At 45.2% G+C, this 21,554-nt stretch overlaps 1 protein-coding gene across 1 annotated transcript; it reads right to left on the bottom strand.

The window, feature by feature from the left end:
* Positions 1 to 13,335: 13,335 nt before the first annotated feature.
* LOC135540406 (sodium- and chloride-dependent taurine transporter-like) lies at positions 13,336 to 20,039 on the bottom strand. The gene is made up of 3 exons (XM_064967028.1): positions 19,811 to 20,039; positions 19,168 to 19,302; positions 13,336 to 13,574 (listed from the first exon to the last, which is right to left on the bottom strand). Exons 1-3 carry the CDS (start codon positions 20,037 to 20,039, stop codon positions 13,336 to 13,338), a joined length of 603 nt encoding a protein of 200 aa, XP_064823100.1.
* Positions 20,040 to 21,554: the final 1,515 nt, after the last annotated feature.

Here is a 21,554-nt window from a genome sequence, read left to right as displayed (position 1 = left end):
CCTAGTAACCATGGTAAGTCCCAGAATATAGTACTTACCCTAGTAACCATGGTAAGTCCCAGAAGATAGCTTATGGAGCACACAATAGCTATAAAAATTTCCCGACGGTAACCCTTCCTTAGGAAGGAGGGATACAGATCCACCAAGGAAGTGATCTGTCCTTCCACTTCCACAAACTGGGGAAAGAAAGACAGAGACAAGAGATCTCATTAACACTCAGTTAACATACTATGCCGGTCAATGTCTGATAGGCTAACAGTGTTGTGATCAGGGTTGGGGGGGGGGGGGGGGGGTCAAATACATTTTAATTAGGCTGTTTGAGAAAGCTTGAATCATACAGATATGTAGGATTTTAATATGAGTCAGTTTGCTACAACAGGAAAATAATCCTGCAGCTACAGGAAATGTAAATTATTACGTGGATTATAACTAATGGGCATTTTTGTAGGGGTTGATACATTATTTTGTGATCGAAAATCAAGTCCGAAATTTTAAAGTGGAAATTACAAACTTGAGAAGACTTTTTAATCCTCAAATACACTACAGGTTTTACTACATGCTAGGAAAGTTATCCTGCAACAACTGTAGCAGATCAAAGCTGTGTGCTGGAAAACCCTGGTTGTGCATAGGTGAAGTTAGGCCTTGTGGTGCTCATAGGTGAAGTTAGGCCTTGTGGTGCTCATAGGTGAAGTTAGGCCTTGTGGTGCTCATAGGTGAAGTTAGGCCTTGTGGTGCTCATAGGTGAAGTTAGGCCTTGTGGTGCTCATAGGTGAAGTTAGGCCTTGTGGTGCTCATAGGTGAAGTTAGGCCTTGTGGTGCTCATAGGTGAAGTTAGGCCTTGTGGTGCTCATAGGTGAAGTTAGGCCTTGTGGTGCTCATAGGTGAAGTTAGGCCTTGTGGTGCTCATAGGTGAAGTTAGGCCTTGTGGTGCTCATAGGTGAAGTTAGGCCTTGTGGTGCTCATAGGTGAAGTTAGGCCTTGTGGTGCTCATAGGTGAAGTTAGGCCTTGTGGTGCTCATAGGTGAAGTTAGGCCTTGTGGTGCTCATAGGTGAAGTTAGGCCTTGTGGTGCTCATAGGTGAAGTTAGGCCTTGTGGTGCTCATAGGTGAAGTTAGGCCTTGTGGTGCTCATAGGTGAAGTTAGGCCTTGTGGTGCTCATAGGTGAAGTTAGGCCTTGTGGTGCTCATAGGTGAAGTTAGGCCTTGTGGTGCTCATAGGTGAAGTTAGGCCTTGTGGTGCTCATAGGTGAAGTTAGGCCTTGTGGTGCTCATAGGTGAAGTTAGGCCTTGTGGTGCTCATAGGTGAAGTTAGGCCTTGTGGTGCTCATAGGTGAAGTTAGGCCTTGTGGTGCTCATAGGTGAAGTTAGGCCTTGTGGTGCTCATAGGTGAAGTTAGGCCTTGTGGTGCTCATAGGTGAAGTTAGGCCTTGTGGTGCTCATAGGTGAAGTTAGGCCTTGTGGTGCTCATAGGTGAAGTTAGGCCTTGTGGTGCTCATAGGTGAAGTTAGGCCTTGTGGTGCTCATAGGTGAAGTTAGGCCTTGTGGTGCTCATAGGTGAAGTTAGGCCTTGTGGTGCTCATAGGTGAAGTTAGGCCTTGTGGTGCTCATAGGTGAAGTTAGGCCTTGTGTTGCTCATAGGTGAAGTTAGGCCTTGTGGTGCTCGTGAATTTCCATCATTTTTTCAGCTTCAGGCGAGCCCTAACATCTCACTTAAAACATCGCTTTGTGTTTAATGTGTTATGTATCTGGATAGTATAAATAATTGTATGTAATACAATTGCCTTCTTGTATCAAAATACTGGACCTGTGTGGCTCAGTTGGAAGAGCATTGAAACACCAAAGGTTGTGCGTTCATTTCCTGTTGTGGCCACACCATATATAAAATGTATGCAAGAATGACTGTAATTGGTTTTGGATGAAAGCATATATATTACTAAGGATTAATGACTTAGCAGAAGGTTGCATTTCACCAGCACAGAGAAATCTGATATTGTTGAGGGTGACAAACTTAAATTGTCAGTGACACAACCCTCAGCAGTTGCCAGTAAACAGTGTTGGTTTTTTGTACCTATCACTTCTTGTATCAAGTCACCCAGCTATTCTGAGAAAGCGGCTTCAAGGTCTAGATTCAATCAGATCAGGTGTTAACCGCGATAGCAGACACCCACATTGTGGCTGTTTAGGCGGTGTCCAAGAGGGTGTTTAGGCGGTGTCCAAGAGGGTGTTTAGGCGGTGTCCAAGAGGGTGTTTAGGCGGTGTCCAAGAGGGTGTTTAGGCGGTGTCCAAGAGGGTGTTTAGGCGGTGTCCAAGAGGGTGTTTAGGCGGTGTCCAAGAGGGTGTTTAGGCGGTGTCCAAGAGGGTGTTTAGGCGGTGTCCAAGAGGGTGTTTAGGCGGTGTCCAAGCGGGTGTTTAGGCGGTGTCCAAGCGGGTGTTTAGGCGGTGTCCAAGCGGGTGTTTAGGCGGTGTCGAAGCGGGTGTCGGGGCGGGTGTCGGGGCGGTGTCGGGGCGGGTGTCGGGGCGGTGTCGGGGCGGGTGTTTGGGCGGTGTCGGAGCCTTCAAATCGTGTGAGTAGCTTGCTCTTGCGATCATTGTATCGAAGCCACACCCCACCCGACTAGAGTTAGAAATTCAGAACGAGAAAGTGTAGGCTACTATAGAAATAATTGCACTCAAATTGAAAAATGTATAAAAAAAAATAATGATGATTTCTACCAGTCTAATCGAGGTAGATAACATCTCACATTCCAGTGTTCCAACTTGTAAACAAGGCTCAGGATTTCTGTTCATTCGAAGCCATTGAGCCAATGGCGATGTCCGCTTTAGGTATAATGCTGGGAGCCACTTGTGGATTTGACAGCTCTAATGAAGTTCCAACCCCGACACAGTCAAAACAAGCGCCATGCGGGGGTTGTTGGCTAAATATGATCTGACTGAGTAGAGACACTATGTTTTTAGCTACAACTGCTGCAGCAATGTGAATTCTTGTTAGTTTTTCTCTCCTGCTTCATATAGTGTCCTCAACTACCACCTAGCTAGTGTACACTAGAGTCTCTAGACCAAAGCTAGTACTATAGTAGCACATTCTACTTGTGTATTGTGTTGTACAGTCGCAAATACATTCAAACCTGTCAATGTTAGTCTATGGAATCCCAGACACCCATGTATAGATATGTAACAGTATCTTATGATACTTATGTACAGTGTTCTACAGTAGTCAGTACATGTGTATGCATGATAATATATGACCCCACCCATGTTAAAGCTTCACCATCTCAACAATCATGTGACTTACTGAAACGGACAACTTCCCTTTATGAGTCCATCAAATGTGTCAAGTTTCATCCTCTGTCAGTGTTCATATGACTGGTGTAAATAAACCTGCTTACTACTGTGTCATAGCAACCTGACCTGACCTATAGTCATTCAGATCCTTGATTCATAATGAGTCTACTACTGACCTGACTGATTCAGACTCAGATTCAGATCCTTGATTCATAATGAGTCTACTACCGACCTGACTGATTCAGACTCAGATTCAGATCCTTGATTCATAATGAGTCTACTACTGACCTGACTGATTCAGACTCAGATTCAGATCCTTGATTCATAATGAGTCTACTACCGACCTGACTGATTCAGACTCAGATTCAGATCCTTGATTCATAATGAGTCTACTACTGACCTGACTGATTCAGACTCAGATTCAGATCCTTGATTCATAATGAGTCTACTACTGACCTGACTGATTCAGACTCAGATTCAGATCCTTGATTCATAATGAGTCTACTACCGACCTGACTGATTCAGACTCAGATTCAGATCCTTGATTCATAATGAGAATAGCACTGACCTGACTGATTCAGACTCAGATTCTGATTCTTGATTCATAATGAGAATAGCACTGACCTGACTGTCGAGACCCAGTAGCAGAAGCATGATGAAGAAGAGAATAGCCCAGAAGGTTGGCAGCGGCATCATAGACACAGCTTTAGGATAGGCAATGAAGGCCAAGCCAGGACCTAGAGAGGAACAAGAAGAGAGAGGGGGGGACGGGGAAGTGGAGAAAACACAATTAGAAACCAGGGTTCTATCGTTTGATCTGGTCTGATGCCGCCATTGGTGCGTCCAAATATAGCACAGACCAAACTCGAATGTTAAGAAATAAACAAATAAAAAATCTCAAGTTGTAAAAATCTGTCTCGTCTCGTCTTATCCTTACAATCACAGACTTAAGGCCGTGTAAGTGTAATGCATTGTCAATGGCCTCTTAACTTATGGTTCCTGGTAAGACTAGGGATTCATGTTATGACAAGCACTATCGAGGAAGGTCAACGGAGTCTTACAATAGCAGTACGATGTTCATCCAATATCAACAGCTGTAACAATAACAATTACACTAGTGGGATATATAGGCTAGTATATAACATGACTAGTATAGTATATAGTAGAATATATAGGCTAGTATATAACATGACTAGTATAGTATATAGTAGAATATATAGGCTAGTATATAACATGACTAGTATAGTATATAGTAGAATATATAGGCTAGTATATAACATGACTAGTATAGTATATAGTAGAATATATATGCTAGTATATAACATGACTAGTATAGTATATAGTAGAATATATAGGCTAGTATATAACATGACTAGTATAGTATATAGTAGAATATATAGGCTAGTATATAACATGACTAGTATAGTATATAGTAGAATATATAGGCTAGTATATAACATGACTAGTATAGTATATAGTAGAATATATAGGCTAGTATATAACATGACTAGTATAGTATATAGTAGAATATATAGGCTAGTATATAACATGACTAGTATAGTATATAGTAGAATATATAGACTAGTATAGTATATAGTAGAATATATAGGCTAGTATATAACATGACTAGTATAGTATATAGTAGAATATATAGTATATAATAACAACGACAGGATCAGAGGCAACATACGTTGCCTCTTCTTGATTGTAACTATAGCAACGTCTCGATAACGTGGCGTTATAACGTTGGGATTACCTGTTACAACAGAAGTTAAAAAAACAAAACAGGAAAAACAGCAAAACACATAGTATAAAGTTGGTTTAACTGTTAAATAGGCATCCAACCAAACACGACATGACTAGCTGGTAGACTGCCGGAGCTGGCATTATTACTTCAGTAATGATAATTACTAAATAAAAGCCTCTCTCGTGCTTGAGGTTGGTCTAGCGGGTAACAGCGTCGCCCCTGCAGAATGTATGTATCACCCTCAGTGTAGGTACCAATCTGAATTTACTCTGCATCTCCCTAAAAAGAAAACCTCTTCAGGATCAAGTTGCAACAGTTTAAGACAAACTTGCCTCTTCCCCAGTCGAGGTGTAAGCTTCAGTATGGTATCACAAACCATCTACAGTACTGTGTACCAAAATTCTCCTGTCGAAACACCTTGGATTACCTCTATTAAACTACTTACAGTAGCATTACTCTTGTACATTCAACTTCTTTTTTTTAACCTTTATTTAACCAGGCAAGTCAGGTAAGAACATATTCTTATTTTCAATGATGGCCTAGGAACAGTGGGTTTAACTGCCTGTTCAGGGGCAGAACGACAGATTTGTACCTTGTCAGCTCGGGGATTTGAACTTGCAACCTGGTTTCTGGTTACTAGTCCAACGCTCTAACCACTAGGCTACCCTGCCACCTCTACACTCTAACCACTAGGCCACCCTGCCACCGAACTAGATTAGTTTCATCCATATGAAGACACTGTTTGTTTTCCTACATACATTCACTGCACCTCTGTATTCAGACAGGAACTTCCTGTCCAGTTTCCTGGACCGGGATAGAGTGTGTTCAAGGTCAGAGCAGACAGTCCAGGCTGACTAAACACTGTCAGAGGGGGTCAACAGTACTGGAAATGCAGTGAATTAAAAACAATGACCCATATGTCACATTGTACTGTATTTCTGCTATACCAGAGGAGAAATGAGGCGTTGTTTTTTTCTTAAATACAGAAGAAATTAACTAAAAACATCAACACGGATGCACGTCTCTTGTAAATCCACAGTAGAAGAAGAATGAAGTTTTCAAAGTAATTCATGAATTGCTACTTAATTATTATTGCCCCAACACAATACTTTTACAATGAGAAAACAGAACGCATAGAATCCACAATGGGCATCAACCACTGAGCTGAAAATAACATTGGGAGAAAATGGATAAGTATGCTAGACCTTAAATACAGAATTAAAGACCCATGAGTCAGACTTCTTTGGTTTTGTTTTGACTTGGCACAAGTCCTTTGATTACTGCCTCTCATACAGTAGATATCTGTTGGAACAGGCTGGAACAGAACACTTAAATCTACTGGTAATCGTGAGAAGAAAATGTCATGATGGATCTCTCAAGCACGGCATGACTCGTCGCTCCCTAGCGTTCTGGATAAGATCCAATTTAACAGTAAAACTATTTTCCCCACACCAACATTTCGCTTGATTGCTTGAAGAATCCAACCACATCCAACTCTGTGAAATCCACGTCATACAGAAGCACTGCACATTTGTATCACAGTAAGCTATTTTTTTATACTGTAACTTGCTATTTTATTTCTATCAACGAGTGTCCAATTGCTGAAACTTCCATATTTCGATGCCGTCTTTAACAAAAACAATAATGAATCCACTTCTTTCATTACATTTAACTTTATCTAGTGTCTTTTTAAGATGTTGTATTACTTCTGTTGGATAGAACCAGCAACTGTTGTTTGTTTATTTGTTGTTTGTTTATTTTTAAGTAGCAGCGCCCACCATCACTGCCACTTTGACCACCTCGTACCTGACTCTGCCACATCGGCAATGTCCACCCCTTGCTCTTGTGCCATGAAGCCCAGGACGGAAAATATTGCGAAGCCAGACACAAAACTGGTACCGCTGTTCAGGCCTCCCAGCAGCAAACAGTCCCTATATCACACATATGTCATGGAGGTTGTTAATGAACACAAAAGGAACCTAGATCCCCCCCACACCCCCACCCCACCCCACTTTTTTTGTCTTGTTTTGTTCCCCATTTTTCTTTTTTTCTTTTACCCACTGGATTAGGACCCACAACCAATCACCTCCCTCCCGCCTCCTCTGGAGCTGACACTCACCTATAGCAGTTGTATTTGTACTTGTTGTAGCTCCCCAGTGACGTCATAGCTCCCAGACAGATGGCATAGGAGAAGAAGATCTGAGTGCCAGCATCAATCCAAACCTGGAGGTAGAAGGAGGGGAGAAGTAAGACACGAAGGCTGAGGCACAAGCTTTGGGATACATTGGGTAGTATTTTGACTATTTGGGCTATTATTATGGTAGTATTTTTTGGGTAGTCTTTTGACAGATTTTCTCCACACATGTTTGCTTATCCCAGGAGAATCACGTTTGCCAATGAACTAACAATGAACATTTGCTTTACAGCCAACTACACCACAATTACATTATCTTAATGTCAATGATGTCCTTTGTCTCGTTTCTATTCATTATGGTGATTTTTTTTAAAGATAACATCAAATATTAAACTCAAAGTATTTGAAAATACTAGATTTAGGGCCAGGATTTAGTGTGGTTTGTTTGAATCCCAGCCAGGGCAGGACAGGACAGGGCAGGGCAGGGCGGGGCAGGGCAGGGCAGGGCAGGGCGGGGCAGGGCAGGGCAGGGAGGGGCAGCGCAGGGCAGGGCAGGGCAGGGAGGCGCAGGGCAGGGCAGGACAGGGAGGGGCAGGGCAGGACAGGGAGGGGCAGGGCAGGGCAGGACAGGGAGGGGCAGGGCAAGGCAGGGTAGGGAGGGGCAGGGCAGAGCAGGACAGGGAGGGGCAGGGCAGGGCAGGGCAGCGCAGGGCAGGGCAGGGCAGGGAGGAGCAGGGCAGGGCAGGACAGGGCAGGACAGGGAGGAGCAGGGCAGGGCAGGACAGGGCAGGACAGGGAGGAGCAGGGCAGGGCAGGACAGGGAGGGGCAGGGCAGGACAGGGAGGGGCAGGGCAAGGCAGGGCAGGGAGGGGCAGGGCAGAGCAGGACAGGGAGGGGCAGGGCAGAGCAGACAGGGAGGAGCAGGGCAGGGCAGGGCAGGGCAGGGCAGGGCAGGGCAGGGCAGGGCAGGGCAGGGAGGAGCAGGGCAGGGCAGGACAGGGAGGAGCAGGGCAGGGCAGGGAGGAGCAGGGCAGGGCAGGGAGGAGCAGGTCAGGGCAGGGCAGGGCAGGGCAGGGCAGGGAGGAGCAGGGCAGGGCAGGGAGGAGCAGGTCAGGGCAGGTCAGGGCAGGGCAGGGAGGAGCAGGGCAGGGCAGGGAGGAGCAGGTCAGGGCAGGTCAGGGCAGGGCAGGGAGGAGCAGGGCAGAGCAGGGCAGGGCAGGGCAGGGAGGAGCAGGTCAGGGCAGGGCAGGGCAGGTCAGGGCAGGGAGGAGCAGGTCAGGGCAGGTCAGGGCAGGGCAGGGCAGGGAGGAGCAGGTCAGGGCAGGGCAGGGCAGGTCAGGAGCAGGGCAGGGCAGGGCAGGGCAGGGCAGGGCAGGGCAGGGCAGGGCAGGGCAGGGAGGAGCAGGTCAGGGCAGGGCAGGTCAGGTCAGGTCAGGGCAGGTCAGGTCAGGGCAGGTCAGGTCAGGTCAGGTCAGGTCAGGACAAGGCTAGGTGGTTCTACCTCGGGGTCTTTGAGACGTTGCAGGTCTGGGTACAGGTAGAACTTGATTCCTTCAGATGCTCCTGGCAAAGTGACGCCTCGGATCAACAGAATGATTAGCATGACGAAGGGGAAGGTAGCGGTGACGTAAACAACCTGTAGGAAAACAGGACAAAGGACAAAACATGAGACGCTGTATCAGTAGATTTACGCATCGATAGTGTAGATCTCACAAACAATATCATTATTTTGTTGAAAACACTTCAAATCGTATATGTTATGACATTGAGACAGTCTAAGTTAACTGTCAGAATCAGGCTGTCACAAGCCCATCTTTTATCACGATCCAATCCTTTCTGTTATTCTCTCGCCTCCTGTTTTGTGAAGAATGACTACGCTTCCGTTTTCAGGAACCAAAGACCGCAGATACCGGATAACTTACAGCTTAGAGGGACAAGGAAACATAAATCAGCCTAAACCAATGAATAAATGAGAGCGGGGCAATAAGACAAGGTGTCTGGGATCGATCCAGCTTCCTAGAAGTCCCCGCGGGTGTTGCGGTGACTGGTCTGGCTCTTGTCTACACTCATTATACTGAGATGTAAATGCACTGTGGGAAACTGCTCTTGGTTTATACTGACAGCCTGTACTATAGTAGTAGACTGTACGATTTGATGTACGTCCTTAAGACATGGGGCGGCAGGGTAGCCTAGTGGTTAGAGCGTTGGACTAGTAACCGGAAGGTTGTGAGTTCAAACCCCCAAGCTGACAAGGTACAAATCTGTCGTTCTGCCCCTGAACAGGCAGTTAACCCACTGTTCCTAGGCCGTCATTGAAAATAAGAATGTGTTCTTAACTGACTTGCCTGGTTAAATAAAGGTAAAAAAAAATAATAAAAAATGTATGATAAACCAGGAAGCGTCAAGAGCCCAGAGATAGAGAGACCATCAAGAGGAATAACAGAGGTAACTATCACCACCAAACCCTGACGCTTAAACTTAGCCTAATCCTAAACTTAACCCAAGAAAGTTGTTGCATATCAACCAAATTGATAGTTTGAGCATCTATAGACCCTATATAGAGGAGTATAGATGCCCTATGTGCTATCACTTCTGTTTTGTATGCTCATTGTGGTCTAGGCCGGGTAACTGTAAAGCAATTTAGTGACAAATGCTGCTGTGTAAAGGGCTTTATAAAACCGGAAATGGACAGAAACGGCATCCCAGCTCACCTTTCCGGTGGATTTGACTCCCTTCCAGATGCAGAAGAAGCAGATAACCCAGACCCCCAACAGACAGAGGGCCAGGTCCCACTTGACCTCCCCGATCTCATCAATGCCACTGGAGATGCTGAGAACATTACGTCTATGGAGAGAAGAGAGGACACACACAGTCAGACGTGTTTGATGTTAGATTAGTAGGACAGAGTTTTTGGTCAGCTATACCTACGTCCCATTGATTTTCGTGGCCCAGAATTTTACCAAGTCAGCTATGACAAGGGCCCAGAATTTGACCAAGTCAGCTATAACAAGGGCCCAGAATTTAACCAAGTCAGCTATAACAAGGGCCCAGAATTTTACCAAGTCAGCTATAACAAGGGCCCAGAATTTTACCAAGTCAGCTATGACAAGGGCCCAGAATTTTACCAAGTCAGCTATAACAAGAGACAATAATTTTACCAAGTCAGCTATGACAGGGGCCCAGAATTTTACCAAGTCAGCTATAAACAAGGGCCCAGAATTTAACCAAGTCAGCTATGACAAGGGCCCCGAATTTTACCAAGTCAGCTATGACAAAGGCCCGGAATTTTACCAAGTCAGCTATGACAAGGGCCCAGAATTTTATCAAGTCAGCTATGACAAGGGCCCGAATTTTACCAAGTCAGCTATAACAAGGGCCCAGAATTTTACCAAGTCAGCTATAACAAGGGCCCAGAACCTGCTTTTTATAAAGCCCGTACTACACCGCAGTCCTCAGATAAAGGTCACTTCCCTAGAATCCTTCACAAAATGTACAACGTGGGTGGATGTTTCAGAGAAGCCGAATGAAAACACCACAGAGACATGACAGAGTAGACGGCTGGCTGGCGTCTATCGAAATATCAGTTTACAGTTTGTCCTTCAGCTCCAGCCAGCCAGTATCATCTCTACTCTTCTCAGTTAAGAGTGGTTTACCTGTTCCAGGCCCTGTGTTTGTGTTTGTCTAAGCGCTACCAGATAAACATGACTGTTGGGAAAGGAAAGGAGAGCAGGGGAGAGGAAAGGAGAAGGGGAGAAGGGGAGAGGAAAGGAGAAACAGCGGAAAGGGGAGAGGTGTGGAAGGTGGGGAAGGGGGCAGCAGGGGAGATGTGGGGAAGGGGGAAGCAGAGGAGAGGTGGAGAAGGGGGAAGCAGAGGAGAGGTGGAGAAGGGGGAAGCAGAGGAGAGGTGGAGAAGGGGGAAGCAGAGGAGAGGTGGAGAAGGGGGCAGCAGAGGAGAGGTGGAGAAGGGGGAAGCAGAGGAGTGGTGGAGAAGGGGGCAGCAGAGGAGAGGTGGAGAAGGGGGAAGCAGAGGAGAGGTGGAGAAGGGGGAAGCAGAGGAGTGGTGGAGAAGCAGTGGAGTGGTGGAGAAGGGGGAAGCAGAGGAGTGGTGGGGAAGGGGGAAGCAGAGGAGTGGTGGGGACGGGGGAAGCAGGGGAGAGGTGGGGAAGCAGGTGAGAGGTGGGGAAGGGGACAGCAGAGGAGTGGTGGAGAAGGGGGAAGCAGAGGAGCGGTGGAGAAGGGGGAAGCAGAGGAGTGGTGGAGAAGGGGGAAGCAGAGGAGTGGTGGAGAAGCAGAGGAGTGGTGGAGAAGGGGGAAGCAGTGGAGTGGTGGAGAAGGGGGAAGCAGATGAGTGGTGGAGAAGCAGAGGAGTGGTGGAGAAGGGGGAAGCAGTGGAGTGGTGGAGAAGGGGGAAGCAGAGGAGTGGTGGAGAAGGGGGAAGCAGAGGAGTGGTGGAGAAGGGGGAAGCAGAGGAGTGGTGGAGAAGGGGGAAGCAGAGTAGTGGTGGAGAAGGGGGAAGCAGAGGAGTGGTGGGGAAGGGGGAAGCAGAGGAGTGGTGGGGAAGGGGGAAGCAGAGGAGTGGTGGGGAAGGGGGAAGCAGAGGAGTGGTGGAGAAGCAGAGGAGTGGTGGAGAAGGGGGAAGCAGAGGAGTGGTGGAGAAGCAGAGGAGTGGTGGAGAAGGGGGAAGCAGAGGAGTGGTGGGGAAAGGGGAAGCAGAGGAGAGGTGAGGAAGAAGGTGAGAGGTGGGGAAGGGGACAGCAGAGGAGTGGTGGAGAAGGGGGAAGCAGAGGAGTGGTGGAGAAGGGGGAAGCAGAGGAGTGGTGGAGAAGGGGTAAGCAGAGGAGTGGTGGAGAAGGGGGAAGCAGAGGAGAGGTGGAGAAGGGGGAAGCAGAGGAGTGGTGGAGAAGGGGGAAGCAGAGGAGTGGTGGAGAAGGGGGAAGCAGAGGAGTGGTGGAGAAGGGGGAAGCAGTGGAGTGGTGGAGAAGGGGGAAGCAGGTAAGAGGCGAGGAAGGGGGAAGCAGGGGAGAGGTGGGGAAGGGGGAAGGGCAAAGAAAAGAGGGAGGGATAAAGGACATGAAAACAACAAGAATGGAGCCCTAAACTTGAATGCTAAAAGGCTCCCTGTTTTACAATGAGGCCCTTTGCTACACTATTTGTACCTTTATTTAACAAATAGTGCCTTGAAGGTCACATAGGAGACCTTTATTTAACCAAGTAGTTCCTTTGAGGTCTCAAGAGAGACCTTTATTTAACCAGGTAGTGCCTTTGAGGTCTCAAGGGAGACCTGTGAAAGGAACTAAATGAAAGGAACTAAAAGGAAAGGAACTAAAGGAACTAAAAGGAAATGAACTAAAAGGACAGGAACTAAAAGGACAGGAACTAAAGGAACTAAAAGGAAAGGAACTAAAGGAACTAAAAGTAAAGGAACTAAAGGAAAGGAACTAAAAAGACAGGAACTAAAGGAAAGGAACTAAAAAGAAAGGAACTAAAAGGACAGGAACTAAAAGGAACTAAAAGGAAAGGAACTAAAGGAAAGGAACTAAAGGAAATGAACTAAAGGAAAGGAACTAAAGGAAATGAACTAAAGGAAAGGAACTAAAGGAACTAAAGGAACTAAAAGGAAAGGAACTAAAGGAACTAAAAGGAAAGGAACTAAAGGAACTAAAAGGAAATGAACCAAAGGAACTAAAGGAAAGGAACTAAAAGGAAAGGAACTAAAGGAACTAAATGAAAGGAACTAAAAGGAAAGTAACTAAAGGAACTAAAAGGAAAGGAACTAAAAGGAAAGGAACTAAAAGGAAAGGAACTAAAGGAACTAAAGGAAAGGAACTAAAGTAACTAAAAGGAAAGAAACTAAAGGAAAGGACTAAAGGAACTAAAAGGAAAGGAACTAAATTAAAGGAACTAAAAGGAAAGGAAATAAAGGAAAGGAACTCAAGGAACTAAAGGAACTAAAAGGAAAGGAACTAAATTAAAGGAACTAAATTAAAGGAACTAAAAGGAAAGGAACTAAAAGGAAAGGAACTCAAGGAACTAAAAGGAAATGAACTAAAAGAACTAAAAGGAAATGAACTAAAAGAACTAAAAGGAATGATTCAATTAGCTAAATCAAGTATATTCCAGCACTGTATTCACTCTCAGAACTCAGTGAAACTATCCTGTATAGATAACTGTACTCACTCCCAGAACTCGGTGACGGGCGAGGTGAAGTTGGTGATGTTAGCGGCCAGCATCAGGGTCTTGTTCTTACGGACGGTGTCCTCCACACAGCGGTCTGTGTTCCAGGAGTTCTTACACTTGGCCCAGGGCAGCTCCGGCTGGAAGCACTGGAACAGGTAGTACAAACCCCAGGCCAGGATCACTATGTAGTAGATGTTCAGGAGGGACACGATCACAATAGAAGCGTAGCCGATACCTGGGGGAGGGGGGGGGGGGGGGGATGGAAAGGTCAGGTCTCATGAATATTAATCTTGCCAGACATCAGAAAACATGACATATTCAGAGGCTTGCGTCTGGATCAGAGAGATTATAGTACACTGTACAAAAACACTTAGGGAGATTTGATATTAAGAAACCCAATGTAGCTAAATGTTGCAATGAACTCATGTGTATGTTTTGAATGCTGTTGTAATCATTTAGAATTAGGATGTGAAAATCTCCTCTTCTCCTGCCCCCCCCCCACCCCCCCGCTCCTCATCCTCTCCTCTCATCCCCCTCCTCCCTCGTTTCCTCCATTCTCTCCCTTTCCCTCACAGATCACATGTTAACACCCCTGTTGAAAACAAACAGCAATGATAACCCCCCCCCCCCCACAGTCACTCAACGTCACTACCCTGAATAAAAATCTACCTCCCTTCCTCCATCCTCCCCCTCCCTCCACTCATCCCACTGTCACCCTCTTGTCACTTCCCCTTAATGAAAATGAAACTGGGGCGCCCCCACCAATCCATTTAGGCAGGCAGACGCCAGGGCTGAAAAGTGACAGCTTGTTATGCTGATGTCTCAATGTATTATACAAGTAGAGAGGGTTAGAGTGAGGCTTGGCCTGGTTTTTGCTGGAGGTGAGTGCCTGTCTGTGTCCCAAACAGCACCCTATTCCCTATACAGTGCAATACTTTTGGCCCATACTGCACTATGTAGGGGACAACTGGATGCCGTTTGAGATGTAGCCTTTGTATACAGGTAGAGCTTGTCAGCCTGCTGCCATCTAGACTGATACATACAGTGTACTAGCATGGTCTCTCCTGTTTCTGAGATGTCTGTCTGTCTGTCTGTCTGTCTGTCTGTCTGTCTGTCTGTCTGTCTGTCTGTCTGTCTGTACTACTATGTCTGTCTGTCTGTCTGTCTGTCTGTCTGTCTGTCTGTCTGTCTGTACTACTGTGTCTGTCTGTCTGTATGTCTGTCTGTCTGTCTGTCTGCCTGTACTACTGTGTCTGTCTGTCTGTCTGTCTGTCTGTCTGTCTGTCTGTCTGTCTGTCTGTCTGTCTGTCTGTCTGTCTGTCTGCCTGTACTACTGTGTCTGTCTGTCTGTCTGCCTGTACTACTGTGTCTGTCTGTCTGTCTGTCTGTACTACTGTGTCTGTCTGTCTGTCTGTCTGTCTGTCTGTCTGCCTGTACTACTGTGTCTGTCTGTCTGTCTGTCTGTCTGTCTGTCTGCCTGTACTACTGTGTCTGTCTGTCTGTCTGCCTGTACTACTACTGTGTCTGTCTGTCTGTCTGTCTCCTTCTTGGGCCAGACCTCATTGCTAGGCATCCCTCTCATGTTTTCCTGTGCTGCTGCCATAGCAACCTATAATTCAGCACACTCTGTTCACAGCATGGCTGAGTCTCGAGGGCTTGTGTGTGTGTGTGTGTGTGTGGGGGGGGGCTACTTTAAAGAATCTCAGGTATAAAATATATTTTGATATGTTAAACACTTTTATTCTACAATGTAGACAATAGAAAAATAAAGGAAAACCCTTGAATGAGTAGGTGTGTCCAAACTTTTGACTGGTACTGTACATCTATCAGTTCCACATACAGTACATACACAACCAGTAGGTCACATGTCAGTACATACACACACACAACCAGTAGGTCACATGTCAGTACATACACACACACAACCAGTAGGTCACATGTCAGTACATACACACACACAACCAGTAGGTCACATGTCAGTACATACACACACACAACCAGTAGGTCACATGTCAGTACACACACACACACAACCAGTAGGTCACATGTCAGTACACACACACACACAACCAGTAGGTCACATGTCAGTACATACACACACACACACAACCAGTAGGTCACATGTCAGTACATACACACACACACACAACCAGTAGGTCACATGTCAGTACATACACACACACAACCAGTAGGTCACATGTCAGTACATACACACACACAACCAGTAGGTCACATGTCAGTACATACACACACACAACCAGTAGGTCACATGTCAGTACACACACACACACAACCAGTAGGTCACATGTCAGTACACACACACACACAACCAGTAGGTCACATGTCAGTACATACACACACACACACAACCAGTAGGTCACATGTCAGTACATACACACACACACACAACCAGTAGGTCACATGCCAGTACATACACACACACACACAACCAGTAGGTCACATGCCAGTACATACACACACACACAACCAGTAGGTCACATGCCAGTACACACACACACACAACCAGTAGGTCACATGTCAGTACATACACACACACAACCAGTAGGTCACATGTCAGTACATACACACACACAACCAGTAGGTCACATGTCAGTACACACAACCAGTAGGTCACATGTCAGTACACACAACCAGTAGGTCACATGTCTGTACACACAACCAGTAGGTCACATGTCTGTACACACAACCAGTAGGTCACATGTCTGTACACAGAACCAGTAGGTCACATGTCTGTACACACAACCAGTAGGTCACATGTGTGTACATACAACCAGTAGGTCACATGTCTATACATACAACCAGTAGGTCACATGTCTATACACACAACCAGTAGGTCACATGTCTGTACACACAACCAGTAGGTCACATGTCTGTACACACAACCAGTAGGTCACATGTCTGTACACACAACCAGTAGGTCACATGTCTGTACATACAACCAGTAGGTCACATGTCTGTACATACAACCAGTAGGTCACATGTCTGTACATACAACCAGTAGGTCACATGTCTGTACATACAACCAGTAGGTCACATGGGGGAGAAACGTTGTGCCGTGAGGTATTTGTTTCTTCAAACCAAGCTTTCTGTTCTCTTGCCCTATATGAGATGGAATCCATGCACGCGTGGTTCTGTATAATACTGTATGTTTCCTTGAATTAGTTCAGGATGTTATGGGACTTGTGATGTGTGAGTATTGAATGTGGCAAGAAACAGTACATATGCAGTGGTAAAATAACTAAATATCAGAAACAGACAACAACAAAAAAGCCAAGAGTACCTTCTATTACCTTTCAGTTTCCCCTCAACCCTCAGTACTGAGTGTGTCATACAGTTGCAGTCGGAGGTTTTACATACACCTTTAGCCAAATACGTTTAAACTCAGTTTTTTCACAATTCCTGACATTTAATCCTCGTAAAACATTCCCTGTTAAGAAGTTTGTGAAATGTCATAATAATAGCAGAGAGAATTATTTATTTCAGCTTTTATTTCTTTCATCACATTAACAGTGCGTCAGAAGTTTGCATACACTCAATTAGTATTTGCTAGCATTGCCTTTCCATTGTTTAACTTGGGTCAAACGTTTCGGGTAGCCGTCCACAAGCTTCCCACAATAAGTTGGGTGAATGTTGGTCCATTCCTCCTGACAGAGCTGGTGTAACTGAGTCAAGTTTGTAGGCCTCCTTGCTCGCACACACTTTTTCAGTTCTGCCCACGAACAGGATATAGGATTATAGGCTTGAGGTCAGGGCTTTGTGATGGCCACTCCAATACCTTGACTTTTTTGTCCTTAAGCCATTTTGCCACAACTTTGGATGTATGCTTGGGGTCATTGTCCATTTGGAATACCCATTTGCAACCAAGTTTTTACTTCCTGACTGATGTCTTGATGTTGCTTCAATATATCCACATATTTGTCCTTCCTCATGAAGCCATCTATTTTGTGAAGTGCACCAGTTCCTCCTGCAGCAAAGCACCCCCACAACATGATGCTGCCACCCCGTGCTTCACAGTTGGGATGGTGTTCTTTGGCTTGCAAGCGTCCCCCTTTTTCCTCCAAACATAACAATGGTCATTATGGTCAAACAGTTCTATTTTTGTTTCATTAGACCAGAGGACATTTCTCCAAAAAGTACGATCTTTGTCCCCATGTGCAGTTGCAAACCGTAGTCTGGCTTTTTTATGACGGTTTTGGAGCAATGGCCTCTTCCTTGCTGAGTGTCCTTTCAGGTTACGTCGATAGAGGACTCGTTTTACTGTGGATATAGATACTTTAGTACCTGTTTCCTCCAGCATCTTCACAAGGTCCTTGCTGTTGTTCTGGGATTGATTTGCATTTTTCGCAACAAAGTACGTTCATCTCTAGGTGACAGAAAGCGTCTCCTTCCTGAGATGTTTGACGGCTGCGTGGTCCCATGGTGTTTATACTTGCGTGCCATCGCTTGTACAGATGAACGTGGTACCTTCATGCATTTGGAAATCGAACCAGACTTGTGAAGGTCTACATTTTTTTCTGAGGTCTTGGCTGATTTCTTTTCATTTTCCCATGATGTCAAGCAAAGAGGCACTGAGTTTGAAGGTCGGCCTTGAAATACATAGACAGGTACACCTCCAATTGACTCAAATAATATCAATTAGCCTATCAAAAGCTTCTAAAGCCATGACATCATTTTCTGGAATTTTCCAAGCTGTTTAAAGGTGCAGTCAACAAAGTGTATGTAATCTTCTGACCCACTGGAATTGTGATACAGTGAATTATAAGTGAAATAATCTGTCTGTAAACAATTGTTGGAAAAATGACTTGTGTCGTGCACAAAGTAGATGTCTAAACCGACTTGCCAAAACTATAGTTTGTTAACAATAAATGTGTGGAGTGGTTGAAAAGCGAGTTTTAATGACTCCAACCTAAGTGTACGTAAACTTCCAACTTCAACTGTATCTAAAGCAGCCAAGGTATATCAGTTGGCAGTTAGTTGGCAGTTAGGAGAGGAGGAAGTCTACAGGGAACAGGATGCATCTGCAGTAGAGGACACCTAGCAACCAGGCAGTATCAAAATAAGGCTAGTTGATTGGACTCCCCTGGAGTCAGTGTGGGCGAGGCAGAGCCAGTGTAATATAATGTGTGGTATCTTTCCTGGCCTGAATATGGTTGCCCTGTCCATCAATTATTTACTATTCCTTAGCAGGCTACGCCATTCGTACATCACAACATTTGATTGCTGCTAAAGGTCATTGACCTGATTTGACCCGAGAATGTTCTGCTCTTCTACAGTAGCTTTGAGTGCCAGGTCGTCTTTGCAAATAAGATTCTATTTTTTAATTGACTTACCTGTATGAATAAAAGTTGAATTCATTTTATATTTATTTAACCACGAAATACCCTTGAGGGTAGAAACCTATTTTATGAGGGCGACCTGAAATAATACCAAAAAAATAAATAAAAAAATGTACTCACCAGTAAAGATGTACTCACCAGTAAAGATGTACTCACCAGTAAAGATGTACTCACCAGTAACTCACCAGTAAAGATGTACTCACCAGTAACTCACCAGTAAAGATGTACACACCAGTAAAGATGTACTCACCAGTAACTCACCAGTAAAGATGTACTCACCAGTAACTCACCAGTAAAGGTGTACTCACCAGTAAAGATGTGCTCACCAGTAAAGATGTGCTCACCAGTAACTCACCAGTAAAGATGTACTCACCAGTAACTCACCAGTAAAGATGTACTCACCAGTAACTCACCAGTAAAGATGTACTCACCAGTAACTCACCAGTAACTTACCAGTAAAGATGTACTCACCAGTAAAGATGGGGCAGAGTTTCTCCCAGCAGGTGATCCCACCCTCGGAGGTGTACTGTCCCAGGGCCACCTCCAGGAAAAACACAGGGAGACCGCCGCCAAAGAGGAAGATAGTGTACGGGATGAGAAATGCACCTGGAGGAGGAGAAGACGAATAACCTTAACCACGGTAACCACAAATGTGTCAGATTCAAAAGACAAAAAAAGTGGGACAAAACCAACGGAGTATGTGTGAATCAAGGGAGTAACTTTCTCAATCGGAGTATTACGGTAAACAATTAGACGTCCGTCATGTTAGAAGGGAGTGAGATAGAGGACAGTCGTTAGTCGAGTAAGTCAACCTTCGAACGGTTGGTCAATTGGAATGGCTTTGAACTGCAAAGCCTTCAGGTTCTAGACCTAGACAGCAGCTGTAATGGGAACCATGGTTACATGCAGAGAGACTGCTACCTGATGACCTGTATCAACACCATCTGCTGACTTTAATCCTCGCAGAGAACGCAACACTCTGCGTCTTCTGCTTGCATGGCTATGACCCCATTGACCCCAAACCTCTTAGAATACAGAGTTGGAATTGGAATGTCTTCATTCCATCTCAGCCTTCGTGTCCTAGTCAGTAGCTGTAAAGGAGACAGAAACTCACCTCCGCCATTCTTATAGCAGAGGTATGGGAAACGCCAGACGTTCCCTAAACCCACGAAGCCGCCAGCGACGGACAGGATAAAGTCCAGTTTGGAGTTCCACTTCTCCCTCTGGACGGGCTTCCCCTCTGCCTCGTCCTCGGGCCGGGTGCCAGGGCTCTTCCCCGGGGAAGGCTTCAGCGTGTCCTTATGGAAGTCCTTCAGACACTGGAGCTTCTCTTTCTGTGCCATGCTGCAGGAGGGAGATGGAGAGGATTAGATAGAGTTCGTCTGAGGCCATTGATATCGTAAAGACCGTAACACAGCTCTATTTAACCTGTCAAACGCCACAGCTATAATTCACATACACATACACATAACACATACAGTCATGTCAACACAAATTCTCAGAGAGGCTTGGATATCCCCTTCACCTTATCTAAACCTGGTATGGAGTAACTTATCTTACAGTATATGCATCAATCAATCATTCCACATGTCTATAATACTGGAGTAATATTTTAGATTTATGGAGTAACTTATCTTACAGTATATGCATCAATCAATCATTCCACATGTCTATAATACTGGAGTAATATTTTAGATTTATGGAGTAACTTATCTTACAGTATATGCATCAATCAATCATTCCACATGTCTATAATACTGGAGTAATAATTTAGATTTATGGAGTAACTTATCTTACAGTATATGCATCAATCAATCATTCCACATGTCTATAATACTGGAGTAATATTTTAGATTTTAGTAATTCATAACTAGGCAGGAATTGCTTGGTGGAATAATCTTGAAGTATGTGTGCTATCATATAGGGCCAACACCCAACGAGGTATGATATACATAGTCATAGAATTGTATATTCAGTTCCTATTTATTCAAACCTTGCTTAAATCTCTCTATTATATGCGTGGGAACACTATGAAACAAATTAAAATCACATTTAGCTGATTGGCTGGTGTTTTTACTATATTTTATGTCCAACAATAAAAATGAAGAAAACAAACGTATAACTATATATATATGACAAACAATAAACCCTAGTCGCAAGGGGGGGAGGGGTTCCAGGCGGGGGGGTGAGAGGTGGGTGGTTGGATGGAGATATGCTGGCTGGGTGGGGTTGGGGGTGGAGACATGTTGGCCGGGTGGGGTTGGGGCAATGAGATGGGAGGTTGGGGGTGGAGATATGCTGGCTGGGTGGGGTTGGGGGTGGAGACATGTCGGCTGGGTGGGGTTGGGGCAATGAGATGGGAGGTTGGGGGTGGAGACATGTCGGCTGGGTGGGGTTGGGGCAATGAGATGGGAGGTTGGGGGTGGAGACATGTCGGCTGGGTGGGGTTGGGGGTGGAGGCTCACTTCCTTTAGTTTGTTTTCCTTTACATAACAAATGTATTATTTGTTAACTCATCAAAATGATCAATGCTTTGTATTCACATACCTTTTTTTGAAATGTCTTTTTATTTTTGAGTGGCAGCTCAAAAGAGGCACTGTTTGAAGGTTGGCCTTGAAATACATCCACAAGTACATCTCCAATTGACTCAAATGATGTCAATTAGCCAAACAGAAGCTTCTAAAGCCATGACATCATTTTCTGGAATTTTCCAAGCTGTTTAAAGGCACAGTCAACTTAGTGTATGTGAACCTCTGACCCACTGGAATTGTGATACAGTGAATTATAAGCGAAATAATCTGTCTGTAAACAATTGTTGGAAAAATGAGTTGTGTCGTGCACAAAGTAGATGATGTAAC

The sequence above is a fragment of the Oncorhynchus masou genome, chromosome 5 (genome assembly GCF_036934945.1).
Source record: "Oncorhynchus masou masou isolate Uvic2021 chromosome 5, UVic_Omas_1.1, whole genome shotgun sequence".
Lineage (NCBI taxonomy): Eukaryota > Metazoa > Chordata > Actinopteri > Salmoniformes > Salmonidae > Oncorhynchus > Oncorhynchus masou.
The sequence above is the reverse complement of the archived record's forward strand: the minus strand, read 5'-3'. Positions and strand labels throughout refer to the sequence as shown.